This window comes from Pongo abelii, chromosome 8, assembly GCF_028885655.2.
Source record: "Pongo abelii isolate AG06213 chromosome 8, NHGRI_mPonAbe1-v2.0_pri, whole genome shotgun sequence".
Classification (NCBI taxonomy): domain Eukaryota; kingdom Metazoa; phylum Chordata; class Mammalia; order Primates; family Hominidae; genus Pongo; species Pongo abelii.
This window is the reverse complement of record NC_071993.2, coordinates 55,143,097-55,158,209: the sequence shown is the minus strand read 5'-3', so window position 1 is coordinate 55,158,209 and position 15,113 is coordinate 55,143,097. Positions and strand designations below refer to the sequence as shown.

Here is a 15,113-nt window from a genome sequence, read left to right as displayed (position 1 = left end):
TGGGACAGATGCCCTTTCCACTTTCTGACCAGGAGATTTATTGGCAGATGTGCCTCTCCCTGAGAAGAATCTCCCTTAGGATGGCAGCCAGCAAACACCCCATGTGCAGTTGTCTTCTAAAGCCGTGGTTCTCAACCCCGGCTGAATCCCTAGAGGAGCATTTACAACTCCCAACGACAATAAACACTCCAGGCTAGTTAAATCAGAGCCACTGGGGGCGGGACACAGGAATTCACTGTCAGAGCTCCCTAATGTGCAGCCAAGGTTAGGAACTACTGTTTTGAAGGTATCCTGGCTCTAGGCCGGTTGATGCTGATTGGCAGCCATCCCACCAACAGGTGTGCATTTCAATAGATGCCTTCCAGAGACTTCTGTCCATTCAGTGCTCAGCTTCTGTCCCTGAACAGCCCTTAGAAAATACTGAATGATTCAAGGCAGGAAACCAGGTGAAGGCAGACCTAGGACCACTGCTGGAAAGGGGCAGCACCGTGCAGACAGGCACAGGGCAGTGGAGAAGGAGGCATCTGTCTCCACTGCTAAGCTAGACCTGTATCTCCCACTCCTTGGTCTTGGTGTCCCACTTATAAGTGAGAAGAGTAGGGCTGGTTCTTCAAATAAAAGCTTATAGGAGGTCACATGTTCAACAGATCCCCTTGCCCTGCCCTAGTCCCCACTCCATCCTCCCACAAGCCACCCCAGAGGAAGTGGGAGGCTCCCAGGGCCCTGCAGATCAGGGCTGGTAAACTTCAGGATGGAGGGGCTCCAATTCCTGCCTCTGTGGACCCTTCATCTCAGGAAATACTGAGAGCACAGTCTGAGGGTGGAGAGGAGAAAAGAGCTACTTTGCCCACCTGCCCCATTCCCCCAGCCTTCTCAGACACAGAACCCAAATCAACTCCTGCCCTTTTCCCAGCCTGACTTCTGGGGTGTGAGCCCAGAGCCTGTGGTTTTGTCCACTTCCAGCTCTGATCCCCAGAAAAGCAGGCGAGTGAACACAGTGACTTAATATCATCAGGGAAAACAGCTGCACAGGAAAAGCGCCTGGGGGTGGTTTCTTAACCAAAACAAGCGTGAGTGGACCCAGACTAAGTCTCAGGGCATTTTCTTGCCTCTGACTTGGATAAAGTGGTCCAGGCTGCATTACTCACAAATGGCTTCCTGATTGCTCAAGACATTGTCACAGGCCACAGGACTTGCCCTGTGACCCTGGTGTCAACATGAGGTTTTCTAGCTTGATATTCTCCCCACTCCTCATGGGTGGCCCCTGTCCCAACCAGGGCTTGTACCTGGCCTTAAAGGAAAAGGAGGTCAGTTCTGTCATTCAGTGGTGTTTCTTGGATCTGCCCATCAAGCCAGAATTTCCTGTGAGGCTTCTGGCCTGAGTCAGCCTGGGACTCAGGGAGGGCGTACAAGAGGGGCAGTCCAGGGACATAGATAAGGGCCCAGGGGAAGTGCTTTGTGGCTAATTCTGCTGGTAGAATCAGGAGAATGTCATTGGGGAATTGACCAAAGAAGGACAAGGCAATGTGAGGAAGGGCATTCCAGACAGAGGGAGCTACACGTGCAAAGACACAGCTACATGTGCAAAAACACAGAGGCACACGAGAGCAGGGGCTGCACATGCAAGAACAGGAATACACAGGAGCAAGGCATGTGCAAAGTCACTGGGGCACACAGGAGCAGGCGCTGTATGTGCATATGGTTGTATAGAGAATCGGCAAGAGATAGGTCAGAGAGGAGGCCATGGATGCTACCATGAAAGAACCTGGAATGTTATGCCAAGGTACTCATTCATCCCTCTGAGGAGCAGCTAAAGGCCAGAACAAGTGACGTGATGCTGAGTAAGAGAGCTTTGTGTCCATGGACTGTACCTTCTCCCACCAACTCGGCCATGTGGCTCACCACATCCTGGTGAGTCTTTCTTCTTACTCCGCAGTCCTCCCCTCTCCATAGGGCACACTCTTCCCTAGGGAGGACTGCCACAGTGATCTCCTGGTGGGCTCTCTCCCTCTACAGCTGCTAAAGTTGATTACATACCAATAGGACACTTGGGGATCTGTGGACATGGGGCACTCGAGGGAGTGTGGAGGGTCAGATGGAGGCCATGGCCATCTGAGCAGGGGAGGGCATTGTTCAAATCCCTCTTTACAAGCTACTGAAAGGGTCACACAGTTCTCAGGCCAAAATAGCCAGACCCAAGCTCAGATGCCTAAGAGGATACATGGAGTGATTATCAGGGGCACAGAAGCAGGTCACCATTCAGCAAGTTCATCGGGGGCTCAAGCCAGGAGCTGTTACCATGCAGTGATGGGAATAGGGTGGAGAGGCTGGCATCACAGAGCAGCAGGAGCTGTAGACACAGCCCTGGGTTCTGGTGCCCGCCCTGCCGCTCGGTACTGTATGACTTTGGGCAGGTGATTCAACCTTGCTGTGCCTTATTTTCCAGATTTGAAACGCTATATATATAGCACCTGCTTCAGGAGTTTGAGAGTTAAATGAGATATTGAATGTAAAGCACCAGCCTCAGTGCCTGACACATAGTAGGTGCCTAATAAATGATAGCTATTTTTATGATTGCATTCCGTGGGTAATTTTTAGCATCTTGAGGCTGGATTCCCCTCCTCACAAAGCCCCAGTATGCACCCTTTAAAATTATGCCAGCATCAAACAGAAACATGGCAATTAGCAGAGATTCACTATTCAATTCAGATCTTCCTATGAAGAGCCCTGAGTTAAGTGCTTCCTGCCCTCTTATTCCTGTCACCTTACTAAAGAGGCACAAATAGTATCCCTAACAGGCATCTTCCTGTTGGGAGTCTCCTGAGGAGTTTACATTGCTGGGCTGCTTGCTCCTTCCCAGACACACCTGACTTTCAACACGTAAAACAGTGAGCTCATAAGCGGGTCCCCGCGGGCTGGGCCCTGGGGGGGTCTCGGCTACCTTCTCACCAAAGCGTTCTCCCACCCGGGCTTGGCAGGGAGTGCGGCTCCCTGGCGGCAGCTGAACGGCGAATTTCCTCCAGCCTCAGCAGAGGATGGCCGGAACCCCAGTACCCTCTCCCGGGCCAGGACCGCGCCCGGCGTCTCTGGGTGGCCCCGCCCCTCTCGGCCCCGCCCCGCCCCCGCGCTCAGCTTGGACAGCCACGCGTGCGCCCAGGCCAGGCGGAGGGACTGCCCCGCCCTGGTCCAGTGATTGATCAGCAGTGATTACTGAGGCTTTAATGGTCCGCTTGGATGGGAATTAATTCTGCGATGGATAAATAATGCATCGAGGTTTAGGTAGTCCAAGGCGAGCAGACCGTCCGGAGCCGGGAGAGGTAGCCGAGGGAGCCTGACGGGTGACGCCAGCGGCCACGGGTCCCCGAGCGAGCAGGGCATGAGGGGCGACTGGGCGCGAGGACGAGCAAAAGCAAGTGGATGACAGCATGAACGGCCCCGCGGGGCTGGCCGGACGGCTGCAAGAACATGCTGAGCCCAAAGATCAGGCAGGCCAGGAGGGGTAAGTCCAACTTTCTGGGGTTTCTCTGGGCACCGAATGTGCCTCTTGGCAAACGTGCGCGGACACTTGGCCAGCTGTCACGCCGTGTGTCACATGGGGCGGGCGTTCTGGGACCATTGCCGCTGAATAGTGAGCATCCTCCCGAGGAAGTGCCCTTCCTCGTGAAACTCCTGGGCTGGGTGGGGACGCGACCTGAAGTTGTAAAAGGGCGGTGGCCGGCTTAGTGCCCCAGTGGGTGTGCACACTTCGCCCCATATTCCACATTTTACAGAGGCCTTCGGTCGCTCCAGGTGACCTGGTGGCAACTTTAAGGAAACTTTGCTTCTTCACTAAAAAGGAAATGCCCAAGATTTGCCCTGTGGCCAACACAGAAGCACCCCTTACCAGGGAAGGCAATGCCCTGGCTTCTAGAGACAGCTGGGTGCAAGCGAGGGTCTTCATTCCTGCTGCTCTGCAGACAGTATTTCCTCAAGCAGGCCAGGGCCAGGCAGGCTTTCTTGCCAGGAGAACACCCAGAAAGCTGCAGGGTCTGGGGGCAGGATGGGTGGATGGGGGAGCAGACTCAAACCAGCAAGAGATGGGGGTCAGGAGAGTCCAGGACTGGGCTAGCCAGCCTGTGTCCAGCCAGCGACCCAGCACAGTGACCTGAAGACTTGGCCACTGTATGAGGCTAGAGACAGCATCTCCACGGACAACAACTTCTTAGCCACGGAAAGTGTCATTTTGAATGAGAACATCTGTCTTTTACAAAAATAGAATGTCTTTTCAGGTGGCCAGTATCTGGGAGGGCTGAGCTCCTTTTGTAAACAATGAAGTGGAGGATGGGTCTTTGGAGGTGGATGGAGCATTTGCCTGGGAGCTTGGAAACAGTTTGTGTCTTACCAGGTGTTTGCAGCTGGGGGCCTCCAGTCTCCTGTGGATTCACAGGGAACACACCCGTCTTATTAGCACACTGCAAGCACTTGGATGATTTTCCTGTATGGGACCGGCCTTCCAGTGTGTTCCACAGCCGTGGGGTGCTTTCAGATGGGCTGAACCCTGTGTACCCCAATGGGCAAAGGAGGACCTTGCATGGCTTTGCTGAGGAGGGGGCAAGTCTGGTGATGACCCAAGGGATAGGACAGGCCAGATGCCTCTGCAAGAGCTTAGTTCCACCCTCCCACTCCTGTGTAATAAGCTGGCCACTGGCCACATGTGGCTATTAAGCACTTGGCATGTCACTAGTCCAAATTGAGAAAAAGACACACCAAATTTTGATGATTTCGTACAAAAAAAGAATGTACAATATCTCATTAATAATTATTTTACTGAAATGACAATATTTTGGATATATTGGGTTAAATAAAATCTATTATTAAAATTAATTTTACCTGTTTTACATTCTTTTACTATAGCTACTAGAACATTTACAAGTACATATGTGACTCATATTATATTTTTTATATTTCTATTGGACAGTACTAGTAAGAGACCAGTGCTTCAGCAAAGGGGCTTACAGGCAGCCTGTCTTTGAAATCCAAGATTTCTCATAAATGTTTGTTTTAAGTCAATGGTTCTCAACCAGAAGCAATTTGCCCCCCTAGGGAACATTTGGCATTGTTTGGAGTATTTTTGGTTATTCCAGCTGAGGGGTGCTACTGGCATCTAGTGCATATAGGCCAGCCATACAGCCCTCTTCCAGTCCTCAGTGTTCCATAAGCCTTCCACCATGGGGCTTTTGCACAACCTTCTTTCCCCTGAAATACCTCCCACATTCACATGTGTGCACATTCATGCATGTATGTGTGTGCACATGCATTCATGCATGCAAACATATACACACATCTTAACTCTTATTCACCCTCCAGTTATAGTATAGTTCAAGTGTTGCCAGCCAGGGAAGTCTTCCCACACACCCCAGTCTAGGCTGGATCCTCTGCTCCATCTCTCCTTTTCTTTATGGTATTTACCATAGGTTGCAGTTGTATACTCCTGAGTGTGACTGATTGGTGAATATCTGTCACTTGCGTTGCTCCATGAGCTCCATGAGAGCAGGAACCATTTCTGTTCGGGGGCATCATTATACCCCCAATGCCAGGTACCTGGTGGACACTCAACTTGTGTTTTTTGAATGAGTGGATGAATAGCTGGATAGAGGAGAAAGCATTTGCCTGGGTGGCTGGAGCATTGTCTCTACCCAAGCTGGCCCAGTACTTAGGAAATTTGGCCTCACCTTTCACTGACTCATATGTTGCAAATATTTTCCCAATTTGTTGCTTGCCCTTTATTTTTATATTAGAGTGGTTTTTTTTCTAGATTTACTTGTTTTTAACTTGTATATATTTTCCTTTTAGAATTTCTGTCTTTGCAATATTTCAAAATAAAATTGTTGTTGCTATTAAGGAGGCTCCTTCTTTTAAAGGAAATCATCAGACTGATGGGCAAAGTTATAGGAGCTTTAACCATCTCCTGTAGCAGGAGTGTCAATGTCTCAGGAGTCTTGATGAATGTTCAGAGCCTGGACAATACTTTGAGGGTGGGGAGAGAAAGCTCTATTAGTGTGATGAAGTACCTTCAATGGCCTTATTCTTGTGATTGTCCCACAAGAAAGTAAAACAACATTTATTGTGCACCCATGCTCCAGACACTTTTGTTGTACCTCATTTAATTCTCATGACTACACTATAATATGATATCATTGTTACCATTTTGACAGATGTAGAAGAATCATGGTTGCCCAGCCAATAAATGTGGGATGTAAATTTGTCTGTCCAATGCTAAGGCCTCTGCCTTCTCCCTAACCCAACACTATCTGAAGACCACTGCACCTGGCCCTGTACATCTCCATGAGAGCTGTAAGTTCTTTCAGTGATAAAATGCAATGATATTTTTAAGAAGGTGCATCTAAACACATGGAGATTAGATCTAGACAACTCACAGAATGTTTAAGGTTGGATTATTGATACCTAGCAGAAAACTAAGCAAATAAAAAAGTAAGGCAATTATGAACTCCACAGAAAACAGAAGTGATTCATGAAAGAAAAATTATTATCATATACAACATACCTCAAGTGGGACTAGCAATTAAATGGTGCTAATAATGGAAATTCTGTTGTTAATCTAACCAAAATTATAATATAACTAATTGGGAGGGTGGAGTGGGTGCTTATGGATGGTGGGGAAAAGGGTGTAAAAGAAACAAAATCTCCATCTTTTATAGTAAGAAGTTAATAGATAACACTTAAAAGGAAAAAATCAAGAAATGGTAATAAATAAATACTATCTGGAAACATAGAAGTAATACCAAAAGAACCAATGACAAAGGTTGAAAGTGGCTGCCTCTGTGGGGTGGGGAATGGAAGTAAAGGGATAGGACACTCCTGGGTTTTGTCCCAAGGCTGCAGGACTACTTGAAAAGTGGTTAGGGAATCACTGCCCAGAGGTCAACTGACCTCATACCTGCTCAGACTGGGGGATCCTTCAGAGCCCTGGAAGATTCTGCCCTTCAGGGACACTCATAGGGTTAGCAGGCCTCCTCAGATTGCTTAGTTATGAATGTTGTGGTTCCCAAGATGTGCCCTTGGCGATGCCATGATGCCCCTGCCCAGGCTTGTCAGGTACCATGATGGCTCCCTGTGAGAGCTCTCACCACCTTCATGGCCCTGAGAGTGAAGCAGCTAAGGAGCAGTCACCTAATAGGTGACACAGCATCTGACTTTGCCTGATTCAGAGAGAGAACAGAGGTCTAGTAGAATGGTCAGTGAGGTATGCTGAGGAAGGGGCGTATTAGAACCGCTCATGGAGGGGTGCATCCAGGATGTAGGCTGGAGCTTAGCCAGGGACTGGAGGCCTCAGAAGAACCTGCTCTGGAGAAGGAGGGCCAAAGGGAACTCACCCAGCAGTCTCTACTTCCAGGTCAGGCCCTGGCACCACTGTTTGTAGCTGATACCTTCCGTGACAGCAGAGGTGCCCAAGCCTGGACATCCTCTGCCGCTAGCCAGGTACTCCACCCCATGGACAGAACCAAGCTGTCTCTTGTCAGTCCCTTCTAAAAATTTGCTCAGAAGTGAAATGAAGTTACAGAGGCCCTCAGATCAGCAAAGGGTCCAGGACAAACCCTGGGGAACCTGATTCAAGGAAATAAAAGTTTCCAATTTGGGGATCTTTGAACAAGAGTGGCCTCAAATCACATTGCAGCCTGATTTTTTTTTTAATACTCTTCTAGGATTTTCATTGTTTATTTCTAAAATTTTTAACATTTTCTTATTGAGGCATAATTTACAGAGTAAAATGCACGAATCTTAAGTGTTCTCTCAGTGACCAGCCTGAAGATCAAGATATAAAGCATTTTCCTTAAGCCTGGAAAGTTTTCTCCTGTGTCTTCCCAGTCACCCTGACTCTTCTCCCAACCAGAGTGACACTTCTCTGATTTCTAGCACCCTACAGTGATATTACCTATTCTTCAATTTTATATAAATGCAATCAAGGATATGACTTTCCACTATTAATACATTAAAGGCCACAAACAGTCCTTCCACTTTCCTCTTTAAGGAAGGAAGGAAAGTGAGAGAATCTCTGTTGAGTGTTTAGAATGTGCCAGATGCAAGCTGGACCTTCCGTTACATGCAAATGTCCTATTTTAATCTTTACACCAACTCTGTGAGACAAGGGAGAAAACAGAGGCAGAATAATATAAGTAAAATGCTCAAAACTGCACCACTAATAAGAGCAGAAGCCCCTTAAACACAAGACTCTGAGGTCTGAGAAGCCTCCCTCCCAAATCTAGTGCTGCGCAGAGGCAGATGGAGGCTGACGTGTCACTGAGCAGCACATGCCCCCAGCGATGCCAGCAATACAAAGTTGTCAGATCCTGTCCAACCCTCACAAGCACCTGTCTCCATGGCAGGTATGCACAATGCTATCACTAGGTGCAGGGGCCAAAATGAAAGGTGGAGACAGGCCACCCACTCTGTCCTGGCCTGTCCCAGATTTGTTCCCCTGAAAGTCAGCCTGGCCAAGCAGCAGGCTAGTGGGAAAGGGGAGGGGAATTGACAGGACACAGAGCAGTGGGCACCCTGTGGAGTTAGCCCTCACCAGGGGTGCCAGGTGTTGGCCATGGATGCAAAGGTGTGTGGTGGGCTCAGATGGGCCTGGCCCCTGCCACCTGGTGATGTTGAGGAATCCCAGATCTGGCGGCTATTTTACTTCAACTCCCATATTTCCGGGAAAAAAGATTGGCTATTCCAAACACTGCAGGCTCAGATAGCTTCCACTCCCTGCTCGCATGAGGAGTCAGACACTGATTTAACTCTTCATGCACTTATCAAGTGCTTAATAATCACAACAACCACACTAATGCCTGTTGAGCTCATGGGACATGCTGTCAAGCAAGCACAACACACAAAATGACTTTACTTGTGTCCTCCAATGTCCCCACCTGGCAGTCCCTGGGTTAACTCTGGGCATGCCTGGATAGAGGTGCCCCAGGGTCACTTTTGTTTGCAACATATAAGACTAGGTCAACATTTCCAGGTCCATGGTAGCTGGCTTTGACCTACCTCTTTGAAAGCATACTTCCTGGTTTGTCCCTCACTTTAGAATGCCACATCCCGTGTGGCTTGGAGCCCTGTTGGAACTTTCTGCTTGAAGTCCTATTGCACCTATCATGTGCAGGCACATGCATTATCTCCCTTCATCCTCAAAAGATTCCCATTGAGAAAAAGACCACTATTGCCCCATTTTTCAGATAAGGAAATTGAGTCCCAGAAAGGATAAAGAACTTGCCAGCCAGGAAGGGTACCCAACCAGGAAGGGGTACTGCTGGGATCCAGAACCCAAAGACTTCTGAACATATAGTGCATGCCTTCATATTTACATGCCAGGCTTGGAGCCAGGCAGCAAGAGAGGAAAGCTGCCCCAGGTTGTGAAAGCCTCTGTACTAAGGCCCAGAGGTGGCAACCTGGGGCAAGCGGTGTGCCCCTGCAGTGGCTGCAATGCAGGAAGGCAGTGGGAGGACAAGGTGATGTGAGGGAATGAGCCTGTCCCACATCCAGGCAGGGTTTTAGACAATGGAGTGGCGTGCCTGGCTGGAGCCTTAGTCGATGATTCAGGCTGCAGTGGGGGCAGCAGGTGTGCAGGGAGTGGCCCTGAGGGCAGGGAGAGAGGATAAATGCTGGTGGGAGCAATTGTGTTTCCCATCTGCCACCTGCAGAGAAGGAGAGGGAGACACAGGGGCCTTTGTTGAAGCAGATCTATGGAGAGCTGGGTTCCTCTGCTTCCAGACACTCTTCCCCCAGTGCCAGCTGTGTGCTGGGCAGCAGCTGGCACCTCCCCACCCTGCAGAGTTTGTAAGTACCAGAGTGTTTCAGCACCACAAGCTGAGAACAAACACTCCCAGCCACCACCCTCCACCCTCCACCCAGCCCTTAGGCCACCAGTCCATCTGTTGCTGCCTGAGGTTCATGCCGGGAGATGAAGGTGGCTGTTTGTACCCAGAAGAGGGGCGCTGCGAACTCAAGCCTCTTCCCCCACCAACTTTCATGTTCTTCTTCTTCCCAGATAACTCCGACTAACTGATGGGAAAACAGAGTTTCTCTTCCCATGGAAGATGTTAGACATCCATAAGTGCCCCCACCTGACCAGTGCTCTTAGACACTCAGAACCCACAGTGCTGCTAGGTGCTGGGCTGGAGCAGCTCCAAGCTGGCCTTGTAGACCCAGACAGCTGGAGAACTGGCCATGACCTTATTGTTTGAAGGTGGGGATAAATGATTTATTTGCAAGACAGGCCTGAACTAAGTTAGGCGTGGGCCAGAAGGCCACCTTGGACTCCACTATCCAAGGAAGCAAGGCAGTCAGGACCCTGCCCTAACTCTGCTGAAATCCTCACCAGCCCCGGTGATTACTTAACCAAGGGCAGAGAATATATTGATCTAAGCTAATGGCTCATAGGCAGGCAGAAAATGAAATTTATAATCGACATGGAATTATATTGATTTTACCGATCCAGGCTCTTGGTGAATGGCCTGCTTATCTGAACAGAGAAGAAACAGCAAGCACCTGGGGTCCTGGGCCATCAGCCCCCTGAACAAAGTCCAGAAGAGAGGAGAGAGGCTTCCAAGGGGCACAGCCTGCGGGAGCAAGAAGCAGGGCCAACACTGTTCACTCAGCACTTCACTGCTCTCAAAGAAAATTGCCCATTCATTTCATCCTCACCACAGTCTAGGAAGCAGCAGGATCCGTATCTGGCCCCCATTTATAGATAGAAACCTGAGGCTCTAAGAAGTTAAAGGGCCGCGGGACTCGGAATCCTGTGCATCCTCCATGACCTCCCACTGCCTCTCCACACCCACTGCTAAGCTACAGTTTCGCTTGTCCACTCTCCTGCTTGCTGCTTCTCTGATTATGGGCAGAGAATCAGTAATCTCATGCCCTTTAGCTTTTCATGTGTGGAAACAGGCCATGGGTAGGAGAATCTTGCTGGCAGATTTCTTCCAACCCAAGCGGATCATCTACAGAGCCACAAAGTCTCTTGGATTTGATGAGTTCCCATCCTCTTCAAACTTGAGGATTCCTGTCTCACATTCGCAGATATGAGACACATGTTTATGAAGGAGAGGTGCATGTCCAGCCAGAAGTGTCAGCAAGGTCCCAGGGGCAGCATAAGGGATGGAAGTCAATCATTCTGCGTTGAGAGCCTACCAGAGGGGTCTTCATACCTTAGGAAGTAACTGCACTGACACTGATGCTTCAAAAGTGAGTCAGGATTCACCAGCAGAGTCATGAGTCCAGGGAAAGGGAAAGGCAGACATACAGGGGTGGAGATGTGGCACAATGGCCCATGTGGGACCTGTCAGCTTGGAGAGACCCAGGTGTGTGGTGTGAGAGGGAGGAAGCTGGACACCAGCTCACAGAGGCCCTCCACATCACAGCCACATCAGACCCATGTCTCCGATGGCTAAGGCTGTAGCAAAAACTGTCTACACCCTGGAAAGGGGGCACGGTCTCTTCCAAGGAACCACAGCGAGAGACCCCAGAATGGGTTGACGGCAGAAGTTGGAAGAGGTCCAACAGGCTGCTTTTTCTCAGAGGGTGGGTTTTCATTAGTCTGGCAAGGGCTTAGGGTATGATCTCTCCTAAGGCAGGAATGTGGGTCCTATGACAGTCAGGGTGAAAAGCCTGGGAGTGGAGCCAGACTTCCTGGTCTGGACTCACCCTCTCACTCTCTGCATCTTCCTGTTCCCCTGCTGGGCACACTCCTCCCCTCAGTGAGGCTCACCGCATTCGTTCATCCCTCCTCACCTCACCCCGGCTCCCTGCCCCCTCCAGCCAGCCCCACCCCAAACCCGACTGTCTCACTGCTGCTGCTGCCTTCACACTCCCCTCTCCCTTTATAGATGACAGCAAGATCTGGTGTTGGGGCATCTGTCCCCCATTAGCTCTGCCAGGGCAGGTGTGTGTCTTGCGTCTCCATGTGCAGTGGCTCTCACAGGTGGGCATACGGGAGGCCACATAATCTCAAGAATAGATAAATGAACACCAGATCCGCTTGAATCTAGGTCAGCATCCTGCACGGAAGTAAAGAGTAAACACTTCGGGTGTCTCCTGGCTTCCCACTGCCCTTGCTGAATACCAGCCTCAGCTGAGCCAGGAGGCAGACCCAGGAAGCATTGATTAAAATAACTTTCAAGAATGCAATCTTTTATATTGATTTTTAAATCATTAAAGTATTCACTATGAAAAAAAAAATCCAAACTCTCTAATCTACCTAATCATTATTTAAAAATTAATATTTTCATTCCTGCGGGCAGGAATGGATAGGCTGTGCACCCTACTGGCTTTAGTTCTTCACGCTGAGGTGAGGCTCATTAGGAGGGCCTGGCTCATTCTCTAGACCCCTTAGATGGAGACCTAGGAACAAACAGGTGGCCAATTAGAGCCAGGAAGAATGCAAGTCACAAATTAAGCTGGGTGTAGTAGTTCATGCCTGTAATTCCAGCACTTTGAGAAGCTGAGGCAGGAGGATTACTTGAGGCCAGGAGTTCAAGACCAGCCTGGGCAACATAGCAAGACCCCATCTTTAAAAAAAAAAATTAGCCAGGCATAGTCATACACACCTGTAATCTCAGCTACTCAGAAGGCTGAGGTGGGAGAATCATCTGAACCTAGGAGTTTGAGCCTGCAGTGAGCTATGATCATGCCACTGCACTCCAGCCTAGGTGACACAGCAGGACCCTATCTCAAAAAAAAAAAACAAATAAAATTATAGACATATATATATAAACAAGTTTTTAAAAGTAGGGGCACTCAAGAACCATTAGGTAATAAAACATCTGATGCTTGTACAGAATTCCCAGGACAGTGTGGGACCCTGAAGGAGGTCCCCTTTGCCCCTTGGCGGCAAATTGTATTAACTTTATGAAACCATCTTTTCCCAGCCCCTCCAGAGTGCCTCTTCCAATACCCCATCTCTCTCTCCTCAATCAATCTTTTGGCCTCAATACTTACCCTTTAAATCAATTCAGCTCTGAGATCCATCTTGCTCTTTTCCCAGCCCGGCTTTAAAATCTCATTGACTTTTATAAATCAATTGTGTTTTAGCTCTCCTGTCCTGCAACCACTTCTCCATGCTCTAGGGGCTGCACTCACAGAGCTGCAGATAGGAAACATCCCTGGCCCACGGCAGGGCGCCTCACCCCAGGGAGCATCTCCAGAGCTGAGAGCCCAGCAGCTGCCCAAAGGCACAAGTCTATTCAAAGGCTGCCACAGTCTATTCAAAAGGTCCTGAAAACAATCGAATATGTTCAGTGGGGATCTCCAAACCAAAGCAGACCCTGAGATAAGGATTCACATGCAGTAATCTATTAAAAAGACCCTCAGGGGACACAGTTGGGGGGTGGGGGGAGGGGGATCCAAAAGCAGGACTTGAGCAAGGCCCTGTTACCCTTTCAGGTGTAACAGGAAAGGGAGGTATCAGCCCGAGCCCCCAACAGAAGAGTGAAGTACACCCCTGTACCTAGCTAGAAATAAGGTTGGTTAGGGGTTTTTAAGCTCCTAAATTGGGCAAGGGGTGGATGATATAAACTCCTAGGCACTCCCAGTCTTCCCAGTACATGGGCAAAACAGGCTCCAGTAGCCCAAGGCCAGTCTTCCAAAACCTGCCAGCAATCCTGAGAAACCACCACCCACCCTTGGGAAGACTGTTGGAAAGTCAGTACAGTTGCGGGTGGGGAGGGGAATAGACACAGGAAAAGGGATCCAAAAGAATTTGGGCAGAGCTCCATCATGGTCCATATGATCTCAGAGAGCAATGTCTGAGCTTTGGCAGCTGCCAGGTGCTCTTGTCAGTGCAGGGCTGGGCCCATGAGTGAGCCACACAGCCTCACTGAGCCCCTGGTTGGCAAGAGAGAGATGGGGTGGAGGAGGCAGGCTGGAGTCCCAGGCTCACCCAAGCAGCTCACCTGCAGAGAGGGACCAGTGTGCTCACTCACAGTTCCCTGACGGTGTTCCCATGGGAGGACCACAGATAGGCTTGGTCCAGGCTTCCACCAGCATCCTGGCCTGTTCGTTGTGAGCTGATCGGTGTTAGTCTCTCCCACTAGCTTGGGAGCTCCATGCAGGCAGAGGCTCTGTCCTTCTTGCTTGTTGTGATCCAGAGCCTAGTGTGATGCTTGTCTCAGATAAATGCTCATAAGCATGTATCAAATAATGATCCTTTAATTGCTATTTTAGATCTCCTGTAAGGGGATCCAGCTCCACTCCAAAAGAGCTCTTTCATTTAAAACTTCTAATTGTAATTTATATAATAAAAAAATTCATTCCCTTCATGAAATGTACAATATAACAGCTCCGGGCTTCCCTTTAGGAACATTATCACCGTTCTAGGTGGGATATATTCCTTCCAGACCTAACTGTGTATGAACACGAGCACCCACTGAGAATACATTGCAATGTCTTTTGTTTAGGATTTTTGTTTTCCTTTCCTTTTTATATAAAGTGGTTCCCCATATCCACAGTATCGTGTTTGCAGTTTCAGTTACCAATAGACACCCACAGTCCAGAAATAAACAATTCATAAGTTTTAAATTGTATGCTGTTCTGAGTAGCGTGGTGGACTCTCCCGCTGTCCCACTCTATCTTGCCCAGCACATGACTCCTCTCTTTGTCCAGCATCTTCACACTGTCTAAGCTACCTGCCTGTTGTCACTTAGTAGCCATCTCAGCTATCAGATGCACTGTCGCTGTATCACAGTGTTTGTCTTCCAGTAACCCTTACTTTACTTAATAATGGCTCCAGAGCACAAAAGTGTGGTGCCAATTTAGTAATTAAATTTTGTCATAGATATGTATGTATAGGAAAAACTGTATACAGGGTTCAGTACTACTTGCAGTTTCAGGCATCCCCAGGGGGTCTGGGAACATCCACTGGGGGTCTAAGAACATATCCCCCCCTTGAATAAGGGGAGACTACTGTAGTTTTATATTTTGTATTTTGTTCTGCAACTTACTTTCTTCCACTTCTATAATATAATTGAAGTAAATGTTGAGGTAAAGCAGGAAGGAGAAATGGAGCAGTGGGGGAAACAGTTTCTGAAGAGTGGAAAGAGAGGTGTCATTGAAAAAGTGATGTTTCAGTA

General features: G+C 49.0%; 1 protein-coding gene across 4 annotated transcripts in view; it reads left to right on the top strand.

Annotated features, from left to right (window-relative positions):
• The first annotated feature begins 3,015 nt into the window (after nt 1-3,015).
• ARHGAP22 (Rho GTPase activating protein 22) overlaps nt 3,016-15,113 on the top strand; it is a 158,231-nt gene continuing 146,133 nt past the window's right edge. For 2 of the 4 annotated variants that reach the window (XM_024253375.3, XM_024253373.3), the window contains exon 1: nt 3,108-3,499. In XM_024253375.3, the coding sequence (XP_024109143.2) occupies nt 3,466-3,499 (34 nt within the window). In that variant the 5' untranslated portion in view covers nt 3,108-3,465. Of the gene's footprint in view, nt 3,500-15,113 lie in introns of all 4 variants that reach the window. The other 2 variants (XM_024253374.3, XM_024253378.3) reach the window with 2 other exon arrangements.